Source organism: Acomys russatus, chromosome 15 (assembly GCF_903995435.1).
Source record: "Acomys russatus chromosome 15, mAcoRus1.1, whole genome shotgun sequence".
Taxonomy (NCBI): Eukaryota; Metazoa; Chordata; class Mammalia; order Rodentia; family Muridae; genus Acomys; species Acomys russatus.
This window is the reverse complement of record NC_067151.1, coordinates 66523087-66549315: the sequence shown is the minus strand read 5'-3', so window position 1 is coordinate 66549315 and position 26229 is coordinate 66523087. Positions and strand designations below refer to the sequence as shown.

The window sequence follows — 26229 nt, the reverse complement described above, 5'->3', positions numbered from 1 at the left end:
ACTCATTTCTCACACTAGGTTGTTCGTAGTTTGTTTATTCTTTAGGTGCATTGATGACTGGTACTGAGTTAGAAGTAAAACATCAAATGAGAGGCCAGATGTGGTCGCGCACGCCTTTAATCCCAGCACTCGGGAGGCAGAGGCAGGCAGATCGCTGTGAGTTCGAGGCCAGCCTGGTCTACAGAGTGAGTCTAGGACAGCCAAGCCTACACAGAGAGATCCTCGAAAAACAAAACAAAACCCCCAAAACCCAGTAGGCGCTTCCTCCTGCTTTGAAGCTTGGCCTTCAGGGCGCGTGCTTCCCTTTGTATGAAGTGGAGGGACATGCCTGGGGCTGACAGCAGGACCAGGAACGCACTCGTGTTTACTATTATCTTGATATTTTTGCTTTGTTTTCCTGTTCTCTGAGTCTTGCTTGGTTGCTTTTAGGTGTAGTATTTCGTCCTGTTTGAGCTGGCGTTCTCCTTTCCCCCAGAATGGCGCTGTCTAAACGAGAGCTGGATGAGCTGAAACCGTGGATAGAGAAGACGGTGAAGAGAGTGTTGGGCTTCTCAGAGCCCACAGTGGTCACCGCGGCGCTGAACTGTGTGGGGAAGGGCATGGACAAGAAGAAGGCAGCTGGTATGTACCTGTCCGAGTCCTCTGACCTAACGTGTATATCGGTTCCCATCACTGACTTAAACTTCCCGTGTCTCTATTAGCGGTGTCAAGAGAAAGGTAAGGCTGGCCCCTCCCCGTTTTGTTTTGTTTTGTTTTTGAGACAAGACCTCCTGTATAGCCTTATCTGCCCTGGAGCTCGCTCTGTGAACCAGGCTGGCCTTGAGCTCATAGAGACCCATCTGCCTCTGTCTCCTTAGTGCTGGCATTGAAGGTGTGCACTGCTCCCTTCTCATGGAGCCCAGCCTGGCTTCCTACTCACTGTGTAGCCGAGGCTAGCCCAAGACTTAGGATTCTATCTACTTCCTCTCCTTCAGAGGTTCTCAGCCCGTGGATGTGGCTCCACAGGAGTCAAATAGTATTTACACCACAATTCCTAACAGTAACACAATTACACTTCGTAAGTCGACACAAAGTAATTTTATGATTGACAGTGACCACAACTGAGGAACTGTATTAAAGGGTTGGAGCCTTAGGGTGAGTGAGAACCGCTGGCCCACATCCTGAATTCTGGGATTACATGTGTGCACCACGCCTGATTTTGCAGTACTGGAGATTGAGGAATCTAGGGCCTGGACAAGCCTCTACCAACTGAGCCATGGCCCCCCCCCTTATTTGTAGTACATTATTCATTACAGTCTTTGGCACGAATGTCAAATTCACATAGGAAATATACTGCAGCCGAATGGCCTGATTCAGGCTGACGTCTCAAAATATAAACATATAAGATACGTGAAAAAGGTGGGCTGGACATGGTGGTGCACACCTTTATTCCCAGCACTCGGGAGGCAGAGGCAGGCGGATTGCTGTGAGTTCGAGGCCAGCCTGGTCTACAAAGTGAGTCCAGGACAGCCAAGGCTACACAGAGAAACCCTGTCTCGAAAAAACTTAAAAAAAAAAAAAAGAAAAGAAAAAGGTGCAGGGAGGTAGCTCTTATTATTGGTAGTCTCCCATCATTTGTTGTATAGTAAATGTTAAGATGATATTTATCTTAAGCTGTTTTTAGGGTTCTGGGGATTGTACCCAGGTCCTTGTGCCTGCCAAGCAAAGGACTCTTCCGCAGAGCGAGCTGCATCCCATGCCCTCATCTTGAACGTCGATGCTCAGTTGAAGCAGATTCCTCTGCTTACACTGCTTTCTACTCGGAAAAGAAAGAACCTTTAAGCCTCATGCAGCAGGGTCATTAAGTGCATCATAAGCTGGGAATTCTGCAAAGACAGCTATTTAGTTACTATGGAGACAGGTTTCACTATTTATCCCCAATTGGTCTCTGTCTCCTGAGTACTGAGATTAAAGACATGTGTTATCATGCCTCGCTATTTCTTTGTGTGAGAGTGTTTTGTTTACATTTATATATATGCCCCACAAGTGTGTCGGTAGCTAGAAGGTGTCATCCCTTGAAATTGGAGTTACAGCAGACTGATGGGAGCCTCCATGTGGGCACTAGGAATTGAACCTAGGTCTTTTTGGAAAAGCAGCCCATGCTTTTAACTGATAGGCCATCTCTTAGCCCCTCAGTTTTTGTTTTAAACTATGTGTCTGGGTGTGTGTGCACATGAGTGAAAGTGCCCTCAGAGGGATCAGATGTTTTTGGAGCTGGAATCATAGGCAATTGTAAGCTGCTCATTGTGGATTCTGGGTACCAAACTTAGGTCCTCTGCAAGAGCAGTATGGGCTCTTAGCCATCTCTCTAGTCACTGCAAAGAAGTTCTTAAAACATTTTTTTCTCTAGCACCCGGGAGGCAGAGGCAGGTGGATCTCTGAGTTGGAGGTTAGTCTGGTCTACAAAGAGAGTCCAGGACAGCCAGAGCTGTTACACAGAGAAACTCTGTCTCTAAAAAAAAAAAAAAAAACCCAACATTTTTATTTCTGCTGGGCAGTGGTCACGCACACCTTTAATCCCAGCACTGGGGAGGCAGAGGCAGGTGGATCTCTGTGAGTTCTATGTCAGCTTGGTCTATAGAGCATGTTCCAGGACAGCCAAAGCTATACAGAGAGACCTTGTCTTGAAAAACATAAACAAACAAACAAGCAATGAAAAATAATATTAAAAGCCGGGCGTGGTGGCGCATGCCTTTAATTTCAGCACTCGGGAGGCAGAGGCGGGCGGATCGCTGTGAGTTCGAGGCCAGCCTGGTCTACAAAATGAGTCCAGGACAGCCAAGGCTAACACAGGGAGACCCTGTCTCGAAAAACCAAAAAAAAAAAAAAAAAAAGAAAAGAAAAAGAAAAATAACATTAAGATAAATGAGGTTAGGTCAGGGAGGAAGATGGGAGATATTAAGAGGCGGCTGGGCGTGGTGGTACAAGACTTTAATCCCAGCGGTTGAGGGGCAGAGGCAGGCGGATCTCTTGAGTTCGAGGCCAGCCTGGTCTACAAAGCAAGTCTAGGACTACACAAGAAACCCTGTCTGAAAATAAATAAAGAAATAAGAAATAGTAAAACCATTTCTCTTCCTATTCTAGTCTGTTGTGTTACGTGTCTGGTCTTGGACTGTATAGTTTTCCTTTTCAGTCTGTGGCCTCTTTTTTTTTTTCCCTGTCAGATCACCTGAAACCTTTTCTTGATGACTCTACTCTGCGGTTTGTGGACAAGCTGTTTGAGGCTGTGGAGGAAGGCCGAAGCTCCAGACATTCCAAGTCCAGCAGTGACAGAAGCAGAAAACGAGAGCTAAAGGTAGGTTACGGTTCACGATCTCAGCTCAGGGGTGTCTGCAGTGACAAGAAGTGTGCTGAGCGCACCTGGCTCACACTCGACACCAGCTATTAGAGCTCCTAGTGGTGGGGCTGGGTTAGGTCAGGGTAAGAGTGCTTGCCTGGCATGCATGAGGCCCGGGCTCAATCCTAGTAGTGCAACAAGTAAATAAAGAGCTAAAACCAGGAACAACAAAGTAGACTGCCCAATGTTCAAGAGAGATCCTGAGACATTAGAGGGCTAGGATTTGTAGTATCACTTTCTTTTGGTTATGAGCAAAGTTTATTTGAAGTAGTTCAAAGAGGTAATAGATAGCTTTGTCCTTTTTTCCACACATGGTTTTATTTTCACCATTTCCTTATTACCTATAAGTTGATTGCTCTAAAATGTTGGACTACTTGAAGCCTACTAAGTTGCTTCCTGACTGTAGACATCATACTTGCTTATTAATAGATTTCTATTTAATGTACTTGCAGATAAATGCCTAAAACCAACTACCATACAGTCTACATTGCTGTGTGCCCTGTTGAGGGTCACTGGCTCCTTGAGTGATGTGTGAAAGAGTTAGAAATACTCCCTTTTCTACCAGGTGCTCGTTCTGTGGTTGCTGTGTAGTCGTGGCCATCTTGTATATGATTAGTGTCAAGTGGCTGATCTCTCCTACCTCAGTTCCCTAATGTGCTTTGTTTCTGTCTCACTTCCCTTTGGCTCTCTTGGATTTTTGGTTGGTTATAGGGTCTTGCTGTATAGCTAGCTTAGGCTGTCTTGGAACTGGGATGCGCCCAGTGCCAGGGTTGCAGGTGTGGACCACCATGGTTCACTTGTCTCTGTCTTCAGTAAGTCTCATTTGTTTGTGGATCTTTCTTAAGATTCACTTTTATTTATGTGTGTGTGTGTGTGTGTGTACACACAGGTGCCCATAAAGGTCAGAAGAGGACGTCAGGTCCCTTGGGGTTGGAGTTACAGGTGGTTGTGAGCGACTACATAGGTGTTGGGAACCAAACTCTAGTCTCTGGAAGAGCAGTGCTCACTCTTGACCTCTGAGCATCTCTCCAGTCACTCTTCTGAGTTTTGACACAGGATCTTGCTACCAAGCCAGGGCTGTCCTCAAACTCGGAGGTGCTCCTGGCCCTGCCTCCTGAGTGCTGACACGCAGCATGTCTGTCAGGCCCGCTCTGCAGTGCTTCTGATACTTGGGTGTCTGTGTTTTTCCTGAGACACAGAAAGGATAATCAGTGTCTGCTGGTGTCTGTGGCCATGCTGCAAGGACCACGACAAGGAGAAATTCCTATCCATTTTGGTTTTAGAGCATTATAGGGTGATTGCCCTACAATTTAGGAGTTGTAATAAATCAGCCGCAGGTTATACAGTCTGAGTACAGTTTTATATAAATTTAGAACTGACTCTAGAACTTCAGACTTGCGTTAAACTTAAATGATCAGTCCACATACTTTACAGAGCAACACAGTGAAGATTGTGTTAGGACAGTACATGCCGCTGTAAGTGCCAAGCTCATGTGAGGAGTGAGTTGACTATATTGGGTGGGAGTAGACATGGTGTCTTGAGGGAGATATCTAGATAGCATGGGATATGGGTCCCATTTTTGGTCCATTCAAGTCCCCACTCCACACAATATATTATGGGAGAGTCCTTTTTCTTGAACTGTAGGAGTTCCAGGAAGCGCTCGCCCCTGGCTGAGGATATGTCCTTGCAAAACACGAGCCCTCCTAGTGAAGAGGGGATGTCACCCAAAGCCTACCACCGGTGTGTACATTTGCTTTTTCCCATTGTCCCTTCCAGTTGGCCACTCTTGGTCCTGTTAAATTCATTTTGCAAATTATTCAACATATTTGAGTTCCCATTGTATGATAAAAAGAAAATGTTATTGGGGAATACTAAAAAAGAACAAGCCTCTTTTCTGGAAGAACTTAGGTTTTAATTGGGAGAAAGTACTACCTAACCCTTGGCAAACAGTGTCAGCAATGTAATGTAATCTAATACGAACCAAGCCCTAAGTGCTGAGAGAGTGTGAAAGAACAGTTTGATCAGAGTGGGGTGAGATAATGAGGAAACTTCATGGAGGAGGTGAGTTTTAGACAGGCTCTGTGGGAAAGGAGGAAGGGCTTTGCTAATGTAGACAGTAGCATTGGCGGAGACCTTAGGATGGGAACATTATAGAACATGGGATGAGGTTTGCTTGGATGGGGCAGGAGATTGATGGCGTTGGGTGAAGTGGTCACTGCTGGAGAGTCTAGAAGACCCTGCTTCTTGCCAGTAGTTATTTGGGAGCTTGTCCTAGTCCCCTGGGAAACCATGGGATGCTGGTAGAGGTGGGGCTGCTTCTCCCCTTCCCCCGTAGGGAGGGCTACAGCTCTTCTCTCTCTTGGGCTCCTTCAGGAGGTGTTTGGTGATGACTCTGAGATCTCAAAGGAATCGTCAGGAGTAAAGAAGCGGCGGATACCCCGTTTTGAGGAAGTGGAAGAGGAGCCAGAGGTGATCCCTGGGCCTCCGTCAGAAAGCCCTGGCATGCTAACAAAGCTCCAGGTTCGTCAAAGCAGCAGATACACGGGTCCAGGTTCCCCGTGATCTTGACTGGAATTAGTGTTAACCACTGGGGCAAGGCTTATTTTCTGCTGTGTGTTGGAGCAGTCCTTGGTTTGACGAGAACTGGTCCAGCTGAGGGTTATTGGGATCGTGGTTCTTGAGCGCCTGCTGTGTTACATTACTGTTTGCCCAGTTTCCTGCCGCATCATCATGGGAAACTGACACAACAGTGGCTCACAGGAACACCTCTAAAGCAGCCTGTACCACTACCCGTGGTTGCCTACAGTAGGAAGTTAGTGGCTGATGGCATGATTAATACTGTTTTTTGAGACAAGGTCTCACTATTTATTCTGGCCTATGACTCCCTGTGTGTACACTAGGCTGGCTGCAGACTCAGAGAGATCTGCCTGCTTCTGCCTCCTAAGTGCTAAGATTAAAGGTATGTGCCATCATGCCTGGCTGATAAACATGATTTTTAAAAATAATATGTATTTTATGCATATGTACATGTGCATGTGGGGGCCTCATAGAGTGTCAGGTTCCATGGCTCTCTGAGCCACCATGCGGGTGCTGGGAGCCGCACTCAGGTCCTCTGTGAGAGTGACTGGTGCTTTAGCTCCAGACTGTCTCTCCAGCCTCCTCTTCAGTGTCGGGCTTTGTTAGGAAGTGTGCATGCACCGCTGCTCCTCTTTCTAGGTTCTCGAGAGGTTAAGATATTTACACCTTATCCAAAGAAATGAGGCAGAACGTGGCCCAGGGCTAGGCTCCACTGTCTGAGTCTCAGGCATCACAGTGTTACTTGATACACCTACCAGTCCTGTCCTGGGGGAAAAGACTGACCAATTCCAGACGCTTAGGCGTACAGGCTTATTCTTACAGGTTTTCTAGTTGGTGGTGTGGGTAATCTGTGTGTTGTGGAAACAGCCATAAGCTTACAGGTCTGTAGAAGTGAGCACTGTTTCATTTAAAACATTTATGGGGAAAACTAATCTTTGCGGTTTCTCCCCTGGAACAGATCAAACAGATGATGGAAGCAGCAACACGACAAATTGAGGAGAGGAAGAAGCAGCTGAGTTTCATCAGCCCCCCCACACCCCAGGTACTGTGCCCACGCTACTCTGAGAGGGAGTACTTAGCACAAATTTTTTTTTTTTTTTTTTTTTTTTTTTTACTTAGCACAAAATTTGTTGTCATTCATTCACACGAGAGTCCAGAAAGTGCCCCAGTTAGCTACCGCATGCGCCATGGTGTGCGTGGATCTGTGTGCCTGCCTGTCACAAACCCTGCGTTTCTCTTCATCTCTGTCTTGTAGCCAAAGACGCCTTCTTCTTCCCAGCCAGAGCGGCTTCCCATTGGCAACACTATCCAGCCGTCCCAGGCCGCTACTTTTATGAATGACGCCATTGAGAAGGCAAGGAAAGCAGCTGAACTACAAGCCCGGATCCAGGCCCAGCTGGCTCTGAAGCCAGGCCTTATTGGCAATGCCAACATGGTAGGCCTGGCTAATCTCCATGCCATGGGCATAGCTCCCCCGTGAGTATCTTTTCACCAATCTTAGCACCTCTAAGATCTCTCGAGAAGTAAAGGCAATTTACTGGAATGTTATGTTTTACCTTCAAAGAATGTTAAATAATTTCCTACAGTTCCCCCCCTTATTTATTTATTTATTTATTTATTTATTTTTAAGACAGGGTTTCTCTGTGTAGCCCTGGCTGCCCTGGAACTCACGCTGTCAACCAGACTGACCCCAAACTCAGTGATCCTCCTGCCTCTGCCTCCTGAGTGCTGGGATGGAAGGCACACGCTATCATCGCCCAGCTATAGTTCCGTATTTTTAATAATTGATGTAAATACCAGTTACATTTAGTTTTGGCTTTGTTGTAGAGTTTGTTGGCTGTTTGTATGTAATTGGTAGAACAGTATTTCAAGAGGAGGTAAGAATAGAATCAGGTTTCTGCGCTTACCACTCAGGCTTTAGCCTTTGACTGGGACCAGATGTTGGACTTGTGTGGGACACAGTAGCACATCTGCAACTTCTTAACTTAGGAGAGAGAGGCAAGAATAGAGAGGCAAATATGAGTCTAGCCTGGTCTACATAACAGGTTCTAGGCCAGCAGGACCCTGTCTGGTTTGTGATTGATCTGCTATCCTAAGACCGATTCAAGAATTTAGGAGCAGTAGCCGGGCGCAGTGGCACACACCCGTAATCCCAGCACTTGGGAGGCTGAGGCAGATGGATCTCTGAGTTCAAGGCCAGCCTGCTCTACAAAGTGAGTCCAGGACAGCCAAGACTACACAGAGAAACCCTTTCTTTAAAAAAATAAATAAATAAAATAAATTAGGGGCTCGAGAGATGGCTCAGAAGTTAAGGGCACTGACTGCTCTTCCAGAGGTCCTGAGTTCAACTCCCAGCAAGCACATGGTGGCTCACAACCATCTATAATGTCATCTGATGCCCTCTTCTGGCCTGCAGGTGTACATGCAGGGAGAATACTGTATACATAATAATAAAATTAAAAAAAAAAAAATTAGGGCCTGGTGATAGAGGTGTATTTCATGTATCCAGTAGTAGAGCATTGGCCAGCATGCAGGAAGTCACGGGTCTCAATCCCCAGCACCACCACCACAAACGATGCGGCTCAGGGATTAAATGCCCTGGCTGCTCTTCCAAAGGACCCAGGTTCAATTCCTAGTATCTACAGCTTGGCTCACAGTTGTCTGTATCTCCAGTGCTGGGGGAATCCAACCCGTCATACAGACATACATGTAGGCAAAACACACCAACGCACATGAAGTAACAGCACGGGGTGGGGGCTGGAAAGGTAGAGAAATCGAGAATAAGCTGGGGTGGTGGGCACGCCTTTAATCCCAGCACTCAGGGAGGCAGAGGCAGGCGGATCTCTGTGAGTGCAAGGCTAGCCTGGTCTATAACTTGAATCCAGGACAGACAAGGCTACACAAAAAAGAAAGCACCCCCTCCCCCCAAAAAAGACTGTTTTCAGCCTCCACACCTAAAAGGCAGAGGTAGGACGTCTCTCTGGATTGGATGCCCACTTGGTCTAAAGAGCGTTCCACAGCAGTCACGGCTACACAGAGAGACTGCTTCCAAAAAAATTAGATGACAATTTTTCTCAACATGATTTTAGAATTAAGTTCGTTTGTCCGGGAACTCGAATGTGTTGTGCAGATGCTCCAGTCCTGAGGTATAGCCCCGCCCCTCCCCGTGATGGCTGTTACTCACTCCTAGCTAAAAACAGAACTAATTTACATTGTTGGGTTTTGGTTTGCTTGTTTTGTTGTTGTTTGTTTTTTGCTGCTGTTTTTTTTTTTTGAGATTTACTTAATTTGACGTGTATATGTATTTAGCCTGTATGTATATTTGTGTAGCACACGGGTAACTGGTGTTCTCAGAGGTCAGAAGAGGCCATAGGATTCTCTGCAACACCAGTTACAGACAGTTCTGAGCCCCAAGTGGGCTCCGGGAATCAAACCCAGGTTCTCCACGGCAGCAGCAAGTGCTCGTTTGTTTGTTTATTTAATGTATATACAGTGCTCTCCCTGCATGTACCCCTGCAGGCCAGAAGAGGGCATCAGATCGCATTATAGATGGTTGTGAGCCACCATGTGCTTGCTGGGAATTGAGCTCAGGACCTCTGGAGGAGCAGGCAGTGCTCTTGACCTCTGAGCCGTCTCTCCAGCCCTGCAGCAAGTGCTCTTAACTGAGGTCTCCCCAGTGCCCTGCTGTGGTGCTTTAAATCCAGACTCTGTTAAACCCTAATGAGGCTGCCTTCCTTCCCTAAAGCCCTTTAACAGTTGTCTTTGTTGGGCTTGGTTTCCTTAGTCTTCTGTTGGGTTTTACTTGCTTTAATGCTGTATGTAGATTGATTTCTTTGTGGGCTGTTTTTTCAGGAAAGTAGAGTTAAAAGATCAAAGTAAACCCACACCCCTGATCCTAGATGAGCAAGGCCGCACTGTGGACGCTACGGGCAAGGAGATTGAGCTGACGCACCGCATGCCCACCCTAAAGGCCAACATTCGAGCCGTGAAGAGGGAGCAGTTCAAGCAGCAGTTAAAAGAGAAGCCATCAGAAGATATGGAATCTAACACCTTTTTTGACCCCCGAGTCTCAGTCGCCCCTTCCCAGCGCCAAAGACGCACTTTTAAATTCCACGACAAGGGCAAATTTGAGAAAATCGCTCAGCGATTACGGACAAAGGTGATTTAGAAGCTGAGCTAACAGAAGACAGTGTCAGGTCCATATTTTGGGGAATTAGATGCATAATTTAAAACAATGAACAATTGGTTTAAGTGCTGTAATTTTTGAATATTTGGTGTTTACTAGATTTCTCTTCCTGACTATCATATGCTTGTATAGGATTTTTCTCCCATTGACTGATAGTTGAGGAAACAGTTCAAAACCACTGTCTTGACTTCTTTTGGTGAAGGATAGCCTGATGTTAAATTTACTACAGAAAACCCACGTACCTGGGAGAGTTGGACTGACTGTAGAGTCGGTTAAATTGACCTTTTTGTCTTCTCAGGGTGGGGTTTTTATAGAATTCCACTAATGCGCACCTACTGCAAACCCTTCGCAGTGAAGAGAGAGAGTGAGGCTTGTAAGTAAGCTGAGTAAGAAATAAAATAAAGCAGAATTCCTCTTTCTCACCTCTCAGAAGCTGTGAATACATTGCACTAGGTGTAAGGGCTTTGGTCAGGGGTGGTGTCATGTTGGTGACTCTGCGCTGACCGTCCTGTCTCATTTTATCTGCCTTTAGGCTCAGCTGGAGAAGCTGCAAGCAGAGATTTCACAGGCTGCTAGAAAAACAGGCATTCACACTTCAACCAGGCTCGCGCTCATCGCTCCTAAGAAGGAGCTGAAGGACGGCGACGTCCCTGAGGTGGAGTGGTGGGACTCCTACATTATACCCAGCGGCTTTGACCTGTGAGTGCGCCCTGCTCGGGAGGGCAGGCGTGCAGCAAGTTACACTGTAAAGCCGGCGGGAGTAGGCAGCTGCACAAACATTTTCAAACTGTCAGGCAGTATTTTTAGCTTTTGGGGTTAGCATACCAGAGTCAGAGACAAGTAATACAAAAGTGAGTCTGCAGGAGGGCTGGAGAGACGGCTCAGCGGTCAAGAGCACTGGCTGCTCCTCCAGAGGTCCTGAGTTCAACTCCCAGCACCCACATGGTGCCTCACAGCCATCTATAATGAGATCTGGTGCCCTCTGCTGGCCTGCAGGGGTACATGCGGGTAAATAAATAAATGAATCTTTAAAAAAAAAAAAAAAAAAAAGGTGGGTCTACATTTTTGTATTTCTTGGAGATGAACCCAGGACCTGTTTTCTTTTGGCATATTTTAGAGTTGGTTTTTTCCTTACTCTGTACTCTGTATATTTTAGATGTTTATACAGATCCATTTCTAGGGCAGCGGCCTAGGGTAGTGGCTGGACACTTGTCTTGTGTGTGGATGGCACTTGGGTTTGAGCCCCAGAACCAGGAGGGGAGAGAAAAGACAGGGAAAAAGTGCATCATTGCATTTTTTCCCTTTAAATTTATTTAGCTTGTGTGTGTACACATGGCTACTACATGTGTAGAGGTCAGAGGTCAACTTTTGGAGTCAGCTTTCTTTTCCACTTTGTTGAGGCCGGGCCTCTTTGGTCACCTCCAGTATGTTACACACAGGACTCTGCCCGCTCTTCCCTCCTGTCCCCATCTTGTCGGAGTGCTTAAATTTTAAGTGTGTGTCGCCACAGTCGGCCTACATGTGTATCTGTGTGCACTACATGCTTGCCTAGTGCCTGAGGAGGACAGAGAGATTTTGGATGCTGTGGACCTGGAGTTACAGCTGCTTACAAGTGGGCGCGAGGGACTGAGCCTGGCTTCCCTGGAAAGCAGAGTGTTTTTTTTTTGTGTGGGGGGGCAGGGTTGGTGGGGTATTTCTGTTTGTTTGTTTTATTGTTGGCTTTTTGTTGTTGTTGGTTTGTTTGTTTTTTGAGACAGGGTTGCTCTGTGTAGCCTTGGCTGTCCTGAACTCACTTTGTAGACCAGGCTGGCCTCGAACTCACAGCAGTTCTCCTGCCTCTGCCTTCTGAGTGCTGGGATGAAAGACATGTGCCACCACGCCCAGCTTGTTTTGGGTTTTTTAAGACAGTAGTTCTCTGTGTAGCCCTAGCTGTCCTGGAACTCACGCAGATCCACCTCTCTGACTCCTGAGTGTGGGATTAAAGGTGTGCACCACCGTGCCTGGCCCGCAGAAGTGTTCTTAACCGTTAGCGATCTCTCTAGTCTTCTTCAATTAAACTGATTTCTTTTGCAGTTTTGTTTGTTTTATTTTGTTGTTTTCCAGGGAAGAATTTTAGATAGGATGTCACTTTATAGCCATGGCTGGCCTGGAGCTTGTTATGTAGAGCAGGCTGGCCTTAAATTCAAGGACACCTGCCTCTGTGTCTGGGTTCTAGGGTTGGAGGTGTGCACCATCGCTCCTGGTGTCTTTTTGAAGTGTTGGTGATTGGACCTAGAGCCTTATCTAGTTGAGTAAGTCACAAAGGTGCACCCTACCTCCAAGTAGGTGCAGGGTTTGAAGTGTGTGGGGTTAGGGTTAGGGCTGGTGGTGAAATAACCATAATAAAGAGTTAATAAAGCTTTAATAAAAGCCTAGACTGGAGAGCTGCTTGGCTGCTAAACTGCTACTTGCTGTTCAGGCTAGAAAGTGAGGTCAGCAGTTAAAAAGCCAAGTATGGGGCTCAGAAGTTAAAAACACTTCTGCTCTTCCCAAGGATCTAGGCTCAGTTCCCAACATCCACACATGGCTTAGAACCACCTGTGTAATTCCAGTTCCAGGGTGTCTGACTCTCTCCTCCAACCTCAGCAGATACCAGGCACACACATGGTACACATGCATAAATGCATGCAGAGCAAATAAAAATGTGAAAACCTCTGGGGGATGTATGTGCCTGTGATCCCAGGGGGATGTGCCTGTGATCCCAGGGGGATGTATGTGCCTGTGATCCCAGGGGGATGTGCCTGTGATCCCAGGGGGATGTGCCTGTGATCCCAGGGGGGTGTGCCTGTGATCCCAGCTTAGGCAAGACAGGGACAAGAGGATCCCTGGAGCTCACTGCCAGCCAGTCTAACCAAATCAGCAAGGCTCAGTGAGGATGGACTTGTCTCCAAAGACAGAAGGTTGACAGTGTCCACCTGGCCTCCGCTTGTGTGTGCACACGTGCACGACATACACATGAACACAGGCAGGAGCTTTATTGGAGAACTTTGTGTCTTTTCCTTTATTCTGAATGATACATGACTTTAGGAGCCTGTGTCATAATGGTTTTTTTTTTTTTTTTTTTTAACCATTTGTCAGCCTGTTTCAATGGTGACTCGTTGTTACTAGTGAAAAACACATTTCGGGCTGTAGAGATGGTTCAGTGGTTAAGAGCACTGACCGTGCTTTCAGATGACACAGGTTCACTTCCCAGCACCCACATGCATGGCAGCTAGCCGTTGTTTGTAACCCACTCCAGAGATCTGTATGAGCTGTCTGGCACCTCTACACAGACATGCATGCAGGCAAGCATCAATGCACATAAAATAAAAATAAATTTAAAAAATATGCTGCCTCTCGGTGATACTGAGGTTGATGTTATGTTTGGGCATGGCTAGTATAAAAAAAATGTCCAGGGCTGGAGAGACGGCGCAGAGGTTAAGAACACCGCCTGCTCTTCCAGAGGTCCTGAGTTCAATTCCCAGCAACCACACGGTGCCTCACAGCCATCTGTAATGAGATCTAGTGCCCTCTTCTGGCAGGCAGGTGTACATGCAGGCAGAGCACTGTATACATAATAAATCTTTTTTTTTTTTTTTTTTTTTAAAGAAAGAAAGAAAACATGTCCAGCTTTTTTTTCTTCTTCTGGTTTTTTGAAACAGGATTTTTCTGTGTAACAGAGCTCTGGCTGGCCTGGAACTCTCTTTGTAGACCAGTTGTGAACTCACAGAGATCCACCTGCCTCTGCCCCCCAAGTGCTGGGATTAAAGGTGTGCACCACCATGCCCAACTTTTATGAAACCCTGTTTTCTCAGTTTGAAAAATATGTGTACATGATTGAACAAAATGTCATTTGTAGTAAAAACTAAAATTACAAAAAATTATGTGTAACCTAAGTACATAGTCCAGGCAGTACATAACCAGTCCACTAGAGCACAGAGAGAGTGGGAGTCCCTTCGTTGTGTTTCTAGGCTACACTTGATATCATCTCTGCCCAATTATCTTGTTTTCTCTTTATCCTCCAATTTTAGTACAGAGGAAAATCCCAAGAGAGATGATTATTTTGGAATCACAAACCTTGTTGAACACCCAGCCCAGCTTAACCCTCCAGGTAATGTATAGATTGTCCAACCAAGGCCCCAGCGCAGCCTTAGCCAGTAGAGCTTGATTCAGCATGGCGTGCCCTCTGCCTGGGACTGTTACATATTTAAAAACTGAATTGCATCAGTGAAGCGGGGAGCTTTGCGTTTAATTGTTTTTTTTAAGATTTTTAAGATTTATTGATTCATTTTATGTATAAAAGTGCTCTTAAATTTTAGTTTAAATTTGAGTTAAGTTAAATGGTCCAGCCAGCTAGTGGCTCCTGAGCAACACTGAGTCATCTGTTAGGCCTCACTGATGGCTGTTACAGGGGGAGTTTTGTTATAGTGCTGATTCCACCATCACTGAAAACTGTTGCCATTTCGTTATTGCTTTTAATATTTATTTATTTATTTTGGTGTTTTATTAGTTTGTTTTGAGTAAGGGTCTCGCTATGTAGCTTTACTGGCCTAAAGTTCACTATGTAGAGAATGCTGGCCTGGAACTTGCAGCAGTCCTCCTGCCTCTGCGTCCTGAGTGCTAGGCTCAAAGAAGGGTGCCACCAGGCCCCAAACACTTCCCTTGCTGTCTGTTTTGGTGTCTTCATATCCTGGCTTCTGTTAGCATTGTCAGCATCAAAGCAATAAAACCTGACTAACCCTCCAGATGTGCCCCCCCCCCCCCCCAGGAGGCACATTTCGTTACTGAGCTGTTTGCTGTTAAATGTCAGCCTCTTTGTTTGTTCCTGTGCCTGGTGGGGTAAGGGGTGTGGGGTGGTGACAAGTCTGTTGGAAACCCAAAGGTCTCTAGCCCGGGACATGTGTGCTAATTCATGTTGAATTAAAGTGTCCGTCCCCGTGCCCCCCCCCCCCCCGCTCCCCCCCCCCCCCCCCCCGCTCTAGCTCCGAAATAATGAGACAGAGGCCTGTTAGATTTGTTAGAAAACATTAGGCACTATAGCTGGGCAGGTGCTCATCTGTTCTAAGCCTTCTACTCTGCTCTAGACTTTCCCAGCCACATGTCTGCTAGCTGTCTTCTAGTCTTGCCTTGGTCACTCCTGCTCCACCCTGTCCCCATGGCAATCTCCTCCTTATAGCCCAGTGACTATCTTCTTCTCTTCTCTCTCTGCTTCACCTGTCCCCTCACTCCCACCCAAAACCAGGATTGCAAGTCCCACCTTAACTCTCCTGCCCACTATAGGCTGTTCAGCGCTTTATTGACCAGTCAGAGATGATGGAGAGCAAGTTTTACATAGCATTGAGACAGGAGATTCTTCATAGAAATGACAGTGCCAGAATCAGTTAGCAAATGCCAGTTCAGTTAACAATGGAATATACAGAGACGCACCTTAATACAACGTGGATGAAGGTCCCCTTTTAGTGCAAGAAGTAGCTTTTCGCCAGGCATGATGGCGCATGCCTCTAATCTCAACATCTGGAGGTGATTCGCTGTGAGTTCGAGGCCAGCCTGGTCTACAAAGTGAGTCCAAGACAGCCAAGGCTACACAGAGAAACCCTATCTCAAAAAATAAAACAAAACAGAAAAACCATCAGGTAAGAATTACATTCACAATGTCCAGTCCATTTGTATTTTGCAGCCCTGGAGAAAGTATTCCCTTACCTACCCTGTCTTGGTGAGCAAAGTTCTGTACCTAAGTCACTTTCTTAGTACCATCAGCACTGAGACAGAAGATTCTTCAGTAGTAATGACAGTACCAGAATCTGTTAGCATTTAGCTCCCTGCCATGCACTGCACGCATGCACGCGCATGGATGTATATACAGGTGCTTTTGGAAGTCAGATCTGCACAGCTGGAGTTCATAGGCATTTGTGAACTGCCTGATATGGGTGCTGGGAATTGAACTCAGGTCTCCTGGAAGAATAGTAAATATCTTTTTCTTTTTTTAAAGATTTATTTATTTATTGTTATGTATACAGTGCTCTGCCTGCGTATACACCTGCAGGCCAGAAGAGGGCATCAGATCTCATTATAGATGGTTGGGAGCCACCATGTGGGTGCTGGGAATTGAACTCAGGACCTCTGGGAGAGCAGTAGGTACACTTAACCACTGAGCCATCCCTCCAGCCAGTCCCTTCCAGAGGATTTTCCTTCATTTTCTAGTGCTGAAATTGAGACATTGGTTGAATAGTGGTTAGCATAGTTGCATTGCCAACACAACATTTATTATTAATGGTTTTCAAATTGAATTCCATGGAAACAAAGTTTAGAAAGCAGTAGTGCCTGAATGACATTCTAGATGATTCTAGATGATTCTAGATGATTCTAGATCTTCAAATCCAGTCCTTGTGCTACTCTTAGCACGTTGCATTTGGTGAAAGAAAACAACTTAAAATATTATTTATAAGAGATAATACTTTGATTTAGTAAACCAACCATATTAACCCTCTCACCACTTAACAAGCAACAATGGAGCTGAGTTGTGGTGGCGCACACCTTTAATCCCAGCACTCGGGAGGCAGAGGCAGGGGATCTTATGAGTTCGAAGCCAGCCTGGTCTACAAGGCAAGTCCAGGACAGCCAAGGCTGCACAGAGAAACCCTGTCTCGGAAAAACCACACACACACACACACACACACACACCACACTCAATAGGTCAGGCACAGTTAGTAAATGTCTGTAAACCCAGCAGTTTGAGGTGGAAGCAGCAGGACTGAGTTCAAGGCGAATGATGGTCGTCACCTGAGTCCCTCCGATTTATGCTTTGCTGACTCGTCTTTTTCTGACAGTCGACAACGACACACCAGTTACCCTTGGTGTGTATCTTACAAAGAAGGAGCAGAAGAAACTTCGGAGGCAAACGAGGAGGGAAGCACAGAAAGAACTGCAAGAGAAAGTCAGGCTCGGGCTGATGCCACCTCCAGAGCCCAAAGGTATGTGCGTGTGTGCGTGCGTGCGTGTGCGCGCTTGTGTGTCTCTCTGTGTGTGTGTGTGTGTCTATGTCTTCTAGAGAGACAGACACTTTAACCCCTTTTTCTCTGAATCATTTGCAGGTTCTCTTTTTACCTGTGCTGTGTTTCCTTGTGACAGAAGGAAACATTTCATTACAGAAATCATTTAGGGTTTATACGTATTATTTGTTGTACCTGCCCCAACAGGGTCTCTCTGTGTAGCCCTGGCTGTCCTGGACTCATTTTGTAGACCAGGCTGGCCTCAAACTCACAGAGATCCACCTGCCTCTGCCTCCCGAGTGCTGGGATTAAAGGTGCGTGCACCACCATACATGGCTTGCTGTATTGACTGTTAAATTTACTGGAAGGATAAAAAAAGTATGAAGACATCTAGGTGGTAGTGGTGCACGCCTGTAATCCAGCTCTTGTATTTGTATTTGAGGCCCGCCTGATCTACAGAGTGAGTTCCAAGACAGCCAGGGCTATTACACAGAGAAACCCTGTCTTGAAAAAAATCAAACAACTCTGGACGTGGTGGCGCACGCCTTTAATCCCAGCACTCGGGAGGCAGAGGCAGGCGGATCGCTGTGAGTTCAAGGCCAGCCTGGTCTACAAAGTGAGTCCAGGACAGCCAAGGCTAACACAGACCCTGTCTTGAAAAACCAAAACCCCAAAAAATAAATAAAAAACTGAAAAACACAAAAATATTCTGAAGACAATAGTTGTGTTACTTGTGGAGTTTTAACGTAACTGTCAGCATATAGACAGGTATGGTGGCACTGGCTTGGTAATTCTAGGACTTTGGAGACGAGGCGGGAGGCTCTCCAGTCTAATCCATGTTACACAGGAAGTTCCAGGCCTGTCTGAGCTGCTGAGTGAGACCCTATCTCAAGAATATATAAAAGAAGCACTCGGGGAGGCAGAGGCAGGCGGATCGCTGTGAGTTCAAGGCCAGCCTGGTCTACAAAGCGAGTCCAGGACAGCCAAGGCTTCACACAGAGAGACTCCGTCTTAAAAAAAAATTTTTTTTTTTTGAAAAAATTAATCAGGCGTGGCAGTAAACACTTTTAATCCCAGGATCAAGAAGTAGAGGCTGGAGAGATGGCTCAGAGGTGACGAGCACTGGCTGCTCTTCCAGAGGTCCTGAGTTCAAATACCAGCACCACATGGTGGCTCACAGCCATCTATGATGTGGTCTGATGCCCTCTTCTGGCCTGCAAGTGTATGCAGGCAGAGCGCTGTATACATAAGAAATCTTTTAAAAAAGGAAATAGAGCCCAGCCTAGTTTATATATCAAGTTATGGGACAACCCTGGCTATATAGAAAAAGACTCTGTCCTCCCCCTCCCCATAAAAAAAGATGGCCTTTAAGAAACAAACAAATACAGAGCTGATCCTCACCTGTATTCCCAGCACTCAGTCTGGGTCTGGGATGGTAAGTGTGGTGCCAGCTAAAGCTCTATAGGGAGACTCTGTGTCATGAAAACAAAAACGGAGACTGGAGAACTGACTGAGCAGGTAAGAACATTGCTTACTCTCGGAACAGACCTGCATCAGTTCCCAGTGCATAGATGGCAACTTGTAACCATCTGTAACTCAGTTCCAGAGGATCTGATGCCTTCTAGACCTCGTTAGCACTACACACACATGGTGCTGTTAGAAACACACAGGCAGAGTGCTCATCACACATAAAATAAAAATAATGTCTTTTTTCTTTGTAGCCTGGCTGTTCTTAACTTACTCTGTAGACTATGCTCCCTTCAAATTTAAGTGATCCCCCTGCCTCTACCTCTCAATGCCAGGATCACAGGCATGCACCACCGCGCCCAACTGAGAAATGTTTTTAAGGGAAAGAGGAGAAACAACCTTTTATCCCCCTTTTAGTAATATGTAAATGAACTGGGTACTAATTAAATACATGAGGGTTTTTTAATGCTGATGAATGAGAAATAAGAAATTAAGTTCGCCAGGCGTGGTGATGTACACCTTTAATCCCAGCACTCGGGAGGCAGAAGCAGGCGGATCTCTGTGAGTTCGAGGCCAGCCTGGTCTACAAAGTGGGTTCGGGACAGTCAGGGATACACAGAGAAACCCTGTCTCAAAAAACAAAAACAAAAGATTAAGTTCATGCTTTCTCATGATATAAATATGCTGAATTTCTTAGATAGCTTGAACTTGGACAAAATGTGAGATAACCAGGTGAGATTTCCAAGGTAGGAATTATTGTAGAAAGTGAATTTTGAGCAGAGATTTGAAATAAGCAGTGTTTGAAAGCAAAAAACAGCCAAACAACAATAAAAGCCATGTTGTCCTAGCTAGAGAAGTAACTCTGATCGGGAGATTGATCGCTGTCCTCTCCTCGTCGCAGTGAGAATCTCAAACTTGATGAGAGTGTTGGGAACAGAGGCCGTCCAGGACCCCACGAAGGTAGAAGCCCACGTCAGAGCTCAGATGGCAAAGAGACAGAAGTAAGTGGGTGCGGTGTGGTGGGGTGGAGCCAGGATGCTGCCTTCCAGACCCTCCTGGGGTCCGTACTGGAGGGAGGGGAGAGTCCTCTGTTGCTCTCTCTTTCCCTTAGCCCTGCCTCTGATCTGCAATGCCTTTCTCACTTGTGGATGTCCTTCCTGTCACGACAGAGCGCACGAAGAGGCCAACGCTGCCCGAAAACTTACAGCAGAACAGAGAAAGGTCAAGAAAATTAAAAAGCTTAAAGAAGACATTTCACAGGGGGTGCACATATCTGTGTATAGGTAGGTGTCCACACAGGCACATAGCTGTGTATAGGTAGGTGTCCACACGGGCACATAGCTGTGTGTAGGTAGGTGTCCACACAGGCACATAGCTGTGTATAGGTAGGTGTCCACACGGGCACATAGCTGTGTGTAGGTAGGTGTCCACACGGGCACATAGCTGTGTGTAGGTAGGTGTCCACACGGGCACATAGCTGTGTATAGGTAGGTGTCCACACGGGCACATAGCTGTGTGTAGGTAGGTGTCCACACGGGCACATAGCTGTGTGTAGGTAGGTGTCCACACGGGCACATAGCTGTGTGTAGGTAGGTGTCCACACGGGCACATAGCTGTGTGTAGGTAGGTGTCCACACAGGCAGCTGTCTCTACGTTTGTTTCTTTTTGAGATGGGTCTCTACATAATCCCAGCTATCCTGGAATTCACTCTGTAGATCAAGCTGGCCTTGAACCTAGAGACCCACTTGTCTCTGCCTCCCCAGTCCTGGCATTAAAGGTGTGCTCCATCATGACCTTCTTGCACTTAAATTCTCAGTATTTTCCCAGTGCTTAGGGCAGAATCATTGTGGCTTTAAAACATACCTACCGCATTATTCATCCTTTGTGAAATATAAAACACCTCATTTCTCTAGAAAGCACGGTCCTGTCTTTATCCTGATGCACTGTAGTAAGCCTTTCACCCTCCTGAATATATCTGTGCCCTGGAAATACAGTTTTACTTTTGTATTGGTGTAATGTTTTATTTTTCTAGCTTAAGTTCATGTATGCCTTCTATGTTTTAGATATGCTTATTCCTATTAACTAGTTTTTTATCGGAAGTGGCATATCATTATAAAACTAGTGTTTATTCAGATTAAACTTTCTGTACCACATGGGACCATACATGCCTGTAAATCCAGCATTTAGGAAAAGCAGGACAGTTTTGAGTTTGAGGCTCACCTGGGCCACACAGCAAGTTCTCGGGTAGCCCAAGTTGGAAAACCAGACAAATTCTAATAACACAGAGGAGCACTTAATGAAGAGTCCCCTTTCTATTCTCCGATCTCTTAGGACCACTAGCTATAGTTAATTACTATTTATAGTTTTTGATGTTTCTGTTTAGAAAGTTTGGTGAATATATGGTATCGACATTACAGGTATCTAGAGGGGACAATTTAAAGCTCTTTCTACCTTTTGGAACAAGGAGCTTATAAACATTTTTGGATGGTAGGTAGTATGTACCTCTCTCTCATTCATAGAAAAATATTGTAACTACTTACAATGAAGAAATGTAAGACCAGCACTTGGGAGACAGAGGCAGGAAAATCTCTTGGGCTCAAGGCTACACACATCGTGAGACCCTGTCTTTGGATGTGAACTAGATGTGCATTTACAAGAGCATAGGCAGGGAACCCACTGCCCCAGGGTCCTGACTATAGAAAGGTCAACATTTACATCCTTCTGCATCTGCCATTCCATCCCGGCAGCTTCTGGTGGCAAAACTGAAGACGTAACTAAACTTTCCCTGCTCTAGAGTTCGAAACTTGAGCAACCCATCCAAGAAGTTCAAGATTGAGGCCAATGCTGGGCAGCTGTACCTGACAGGGGTGGTGGTGCTGCACAAGGACGTCAACGTGGTGGTGGTGGAAGGGGGTGAGTGTGCACAGGGTTGGGAGAAACTGTCTCTAGACGGCCCAGCCTAGCGTGCCTGCCACTGGGGAGAAGGGAGAGAGACGTCTGTGAAACTGGAGCTCTGCCTCGGTTCCCTGTGCGCTGGAGGAGGAGGCTGAACTCTGCCTCCTCGGGTTAGTTCTCTTACCCAGGCCCATCTGGATTCTTTGTTCTGCGTCACCTTTGCAACTCTCCCAAAATTCTTTTTCCAGGCCCCAAGGCCCAGAAGAAATTTAAGCGTCTGATGCTGCATCGGATAAAGTGGGACGAGCAGACGTCCAGCACGAAGGGAGATGGTGAATTGGGCAGAAGGGCTGAGTGGGAGGCTGGGGAGGAGAGCGTGGAAGCCCTGCTGTTCTTCTCTCATCTGTCCAGAAATAGCTAGTCCGGAGACAGGTTTGTTTAATTGTGTGTGTGTAAGAAAGAGAAGAGAGACAAGGGCTCACTGCATAGTTGTGGCTGGCCTTGAACTCATGAGATCCGCCTGCCTCTGTTTTCTGAGTGCTGGGATTAAAGGTGTGTGCCACCATGCCCAGCGAGGCTGACTTACTTAGGCAGTCCTGATACATACTTATGAAGTATTTACTGCAGTATTATTCATATTTGCATGAAATTATTATTCTGTGTGTCCTTTTAAAGATTTCCTCCCAGCTGGCTGCCTTCTCTGTCTCGGTTATCAATCCTGCCTGCAAGAGTACAGTCAGAGCACTAGGCACTCATGTGTCTATTTGCTTTGTTTCTTTCTTTCTTTCTTTTTTTTTTTTCTTCCCCTTTTTGAGACAGGGTTTCTCTGTGTACCTTGGCTGTCCTAGACTTGCTTTGTAGACCAGGCTGGCCTTGAACGTAAAGAGGCCACTTAATCTCCTAGGAGTTTGAGGCCATCCTGAGCTATGGAGCAAATTTTTATTTATTTATTTATTTTTTGGTTTTCGAGACAGGGTTTCTCTGTGTAGCCTTGGCTGTCCTGGACTCGCTTTGCAGACCAGGCTGGCCTCGAACTCACAGCGATCCACTTGCCCCCCGAGGGCTGAGATTAAGGGTGTGCGCCACCATGCCCGGTTTATGGAGCAATTTTAAAGTAGCCTAGGCTACATGAATCCCTGTCTCAGAAAAAAAGTTGGTAATTGTTTTTAATCACTGTAGACCTAGTAGTTTCAACCCATAACTCCAGCACTCAGAATATGGAGGTAGGAAGATCTTGCATTCGAAACCAACTGAGGACACATGCCAACTGAGAGGAGATATGGACTGCTTACGGAGAGCCTGTCTTCCCCACAGCACGTCTCCCTTCCTCTGCCTCCCAGGGGCTAGGACTGAAGGCATAGGCCACCATGCTCAGGCACGGGAAACTAGGCTTAGAGTTTATTGGTTAAGCATTGTCTACACATTCAAAGCCCTAGACATTGGGGTTGGGGGTGGTGGGGGCACAGGGGAAGAAAGAAAAGATAACAATGGCTGATGGCTGAAGCTTGTAATCCCAGGAGGCTGAGCCCGGAGATGGCTCTCAAAGTGGAGCCAGCCTGAGCTACAATGTAAACCCTGTCTCAACCCTAACCCAGCAGCTGGGGGCTGGATGTAGCAGATCTCTAAATTGGAGGCCAGCCTGACACACATATGAGACCCTGTCTCAAAACACAGAACAAAGATGGAGCTCTTTTGTCTTTTCCAGATGACGAGGAGTCTGATGAAGAGGCTGTGAAGAAAAGTAACAAATGTGCGCTAGTGTGGGAGGTTGGTGATCTTCCTGAAGTGCTGAAGTACTAAGTTAGCTGGGGCGTTAGAGCAGCTTCTAGTAACTGCTCTTCAGCATGTACCAGCTGGAAAATACTGGAATTAGAAATACAAATTCTCAACTGGGAACTATATATTTCCAGGCTTGAGTGTGAGAGGGGAGTAAATGTTTCCCCCTCTGGGTGTAGTGAACCCTGGACTAAATCTAAGACTCTGATGTTGGGTGGGTGGGGCCTGGCAGTGCCGCCCAGGGGCAAAGTGCTTATCTAGCTTGCATTAGAGTTTGATCCTTAGCTCTGCAGAAAAACAGACTGGATGCTGGCAGTGTGTCAGGCAGTGTCATTTTTTGTCTATGAAATACGGGTGTCATTTGATGTCCCTGACTTGCTGGTATTGTTGGGAATAAATTAGAGCAGGCCAGACTCAACCCAGCTCCCTTTGGAGGCCTTTACAGCCTCCTGTGACTCCAGCTCAGGCTCGGACCACAAGCCTTTGACAAGTACCTGCACTCACAAGAACACACAAACCCATTTCTTACTGTTTAAAAAGGTTTGTGTGTGTGAGTGCTTTCCCTGTAGGTGTATCTGTGTATTTACATCACTTGCGCGCCTTAATCCTCATAGAAGCCAGAAAACAGGCCGTCCGGTCCCTGGGACTGGAGTTACAGATACTTACAAACCACTATGTGGGTGCTTAGAGCCAACCCTGAGTCCTCTGAGAGAGCAGTAGTTATCTTAATCCCTGAGCCATCTCATATATATATATATATATATATATATATATTTTTTTTTTTTTTTTTTTTTTTTTTTTTAATCTTTAAAAAACAGTTCTTAAGTCTGGTGCTGTTGCTACTGTAGAGTGCTTGCTTTCCTTACATGCCTGAAACCATAGGTCCAATCCCCAGTACTGAAGCAAAAAAAGTTGTTTTAAGTCTCTGGTTCTCTTTAAAAACGGTAATAGAGGGCTAGATAGATACCTTAGTGGTTAAGACCACCGCCTGCTCTTCTAGAGGTCCTGAGTTCAAATCCCAGCAACCACATGGTGGCTCACAGCCATCTATAATGTGATCTGATGCCCCCTACTGCAGATAAAGCACTCATATACAATAAATAAAATAACTCTTAAAAATAAAAGTGTCGGGTGTGGTGGCGCACGCCTTTAATCCCAGCACTCGGGAGGCAGAGGCAGATGGATCGCTGTGAGTTCTACGCCAGCCTGGTCTACAAAGCGAGTCCAGGACAGGCAAGGCTACACAGAGAAACCCTGTCTCGGATAAAAATAAATAAACAATAACAGAAAAAGACAGAAATGCTTACATATAATGATGCAAATATCTAAGACATGGGTTATAATTATTTCATATAGAATCACACTTCAAGCCGGGCGTGGTGGCGCACGCCTTTAATCCCAGCACTTGGGAGGCAGAGGCAGGCGGATCGCTGTGAGTTCGAGGCCAGCCTGGTCTACAAAGTGAGGCCAGGATGGCCAAGGCTACACAGAGAGACCCTGTCTCGAAAAAACCAAAAAAAAAAAAAAAGAAAAATAGAATCACACTTCAGTTAGGCATATTGCTACACAAATGTTACTAGGTCTTTTAAAAGAATACTATGTAGGGCTGGAGAGATGGCTCAGGGGCTAAGAGCACTGTCTGTTCTTCTAGAGGTCCTGAGTTCAATTCCCAGCCCTCTTGTGGTCATACATGCAATTAATTAATTAAATAAAAGAATGCTGTGTCCTCTCTAAATAAATTGAAGTGGTAGAGTGCTTGCCTAACATGACTAAGGCCCTTAAGTTCAGTTCCCAACACTGGGAAGGGGAGGTGTGTTAGGACGCTTAGGTAAGATTTTCAATTCAAGGGCAGTGTGGGCTAAATATCAAGCTATTCTTTTCAAATAAGTAAATAAATACAATGCTTCTTACCTAGGGTACAGCCAAAGACCGGAGCTTTGGAGAGATGAAATTTAAACAGTGCCCTACAGAGAACATGGCTCGTGAGCATTTCAAGAAGCATGGGGCTGAGCACTACTGGGACCTTGCGCTGAGTGAATCTGTGCTGGAGTCCACTGACTGAGGCCACTGCAGCCCTGTGTGTCCGTCTTCTCATTCTCCTTCCCAACCTCACCCCACCGTGCGTGTGATCTCAGAACTGTGCCAGGCTGTGATGGGTCACAGAGACACCGAGTCACAGCCTGGTGCTGCCTTCATCCTGTATGTGCATATGATTAAAGAGTTATTTTTAAACTTAGTATGATATTTTTCATATCGTCATAGGTGTTTTGTGGGTGATTTTTCCCATTGTTCTAGGGTCCCCGCAGTTGAAGTCTATAAATGTCTGACCTCTAAGCACAAGTGATAAGTACAGTTTGCTGGAGCAGGTGGTATCAGGTGGTGAGTGACCAAACACAATGTGTATTTCTTAACTTTCATAGCTGTGTAACAGGGTAATATGCTGGTTTCTTCAGGTCAGATCCTAGGAAATTAGTTCTTCAAATGGGTATGCATGTTTTGATTGAAACAGACACACATTGAGCTGGAGAGATGGCTCTGCAGTTAAGAGCATTGGCTGCTCTACCAAGGTCCTGAGCTCAATTCCCAGCGACCACATGGTGGCTCACAACCATCTATAATGAGATCTGGTGCCCTCTTCTGGGTGTGCAGGCACATATGTGGGCAGAATACTGTACAAATAATAAATTTGTCTTATATTTACACAAGTGTTCTGCCTGCAGGCCAGAAGAGGGCACCAGATCTCATTATAGACGGTTGTGAGCCACCATGTGGTTGCTGGGAATTGAACTCTGGACCTCTGGAGGAGCAGGCAGTGCTCTTAACCTCTGAGCCATCTCTCCAGCCCCCAATAAATAAATAAATCTTTAAGAAAGAAAAAGGCACATACTGTCCAAGGACACCAGTATATAAACTGTATGTGAAGCTGGGATTCTGTAATTTAGCCC

At 46.1% G+C, this 26229-nt stretch overlaps 1 protein-coding gene across 1 annotated transcript; it reads left to right on the top strand.

Moving 5' to 3' along the window:
* Positions 1-409: 409 nt before the first annotated feature.
* Positions 410-25516, top strand: Prpf3 (pre-mRNA processing factor 3). The gene is made up of 16 exons (XM_051157717.1): positions 410-621; positions 3204-3334; positions 5750-5896; positions 6912-6995; positions 7209-7429; positions 9806-10112; positions 10672-10838; positions 11820-11829; positions 14196-14268; positions 16985-17128; positions 19515-19614; positions 19783-19896; positions 21408-21526; positions 21757-21840; positions 23214-23275; positions 25200-25516. The coding sequence occupies exons 1-16, from the start codon at positions 477-479 to the stop codon at positions 25344-25346; spliced, it is 2055 nt and encodes a 684-aa protein (XP_051013674.1). The 5' UTR covers positions 410-476; the 3' UTR covers positions 25347-25516.
* Positions 25517-26229: the final 713 nt, after the last annotated feature.

Excerpts from the sequence above, each read along its gene's own strand:
- Prpf3 (XM_051157717.1), top strand. The coding sequence starts at position 477 with ATGGCGCTGTCTAAACGAGAGCTGGATGAGCTGAAACCGTGGATAGAG. Across the intron at positions 21,527-21,756 it reads CGTGGTGGTGGTGGAAGGGG|GCCCCAAGGCCCAGAAGAAA; the intron begins GTGAGTGTGCAC and ends TTCTTTTTCCAG. Across the intron at positions 21,841-23,213 it reads GTCCAGCACGAAGGGAGATG|ATGACGAGGAGTCTGATGAA; the intron begins GTGAATTGGGCA and ends TGTCTTTTCCAG.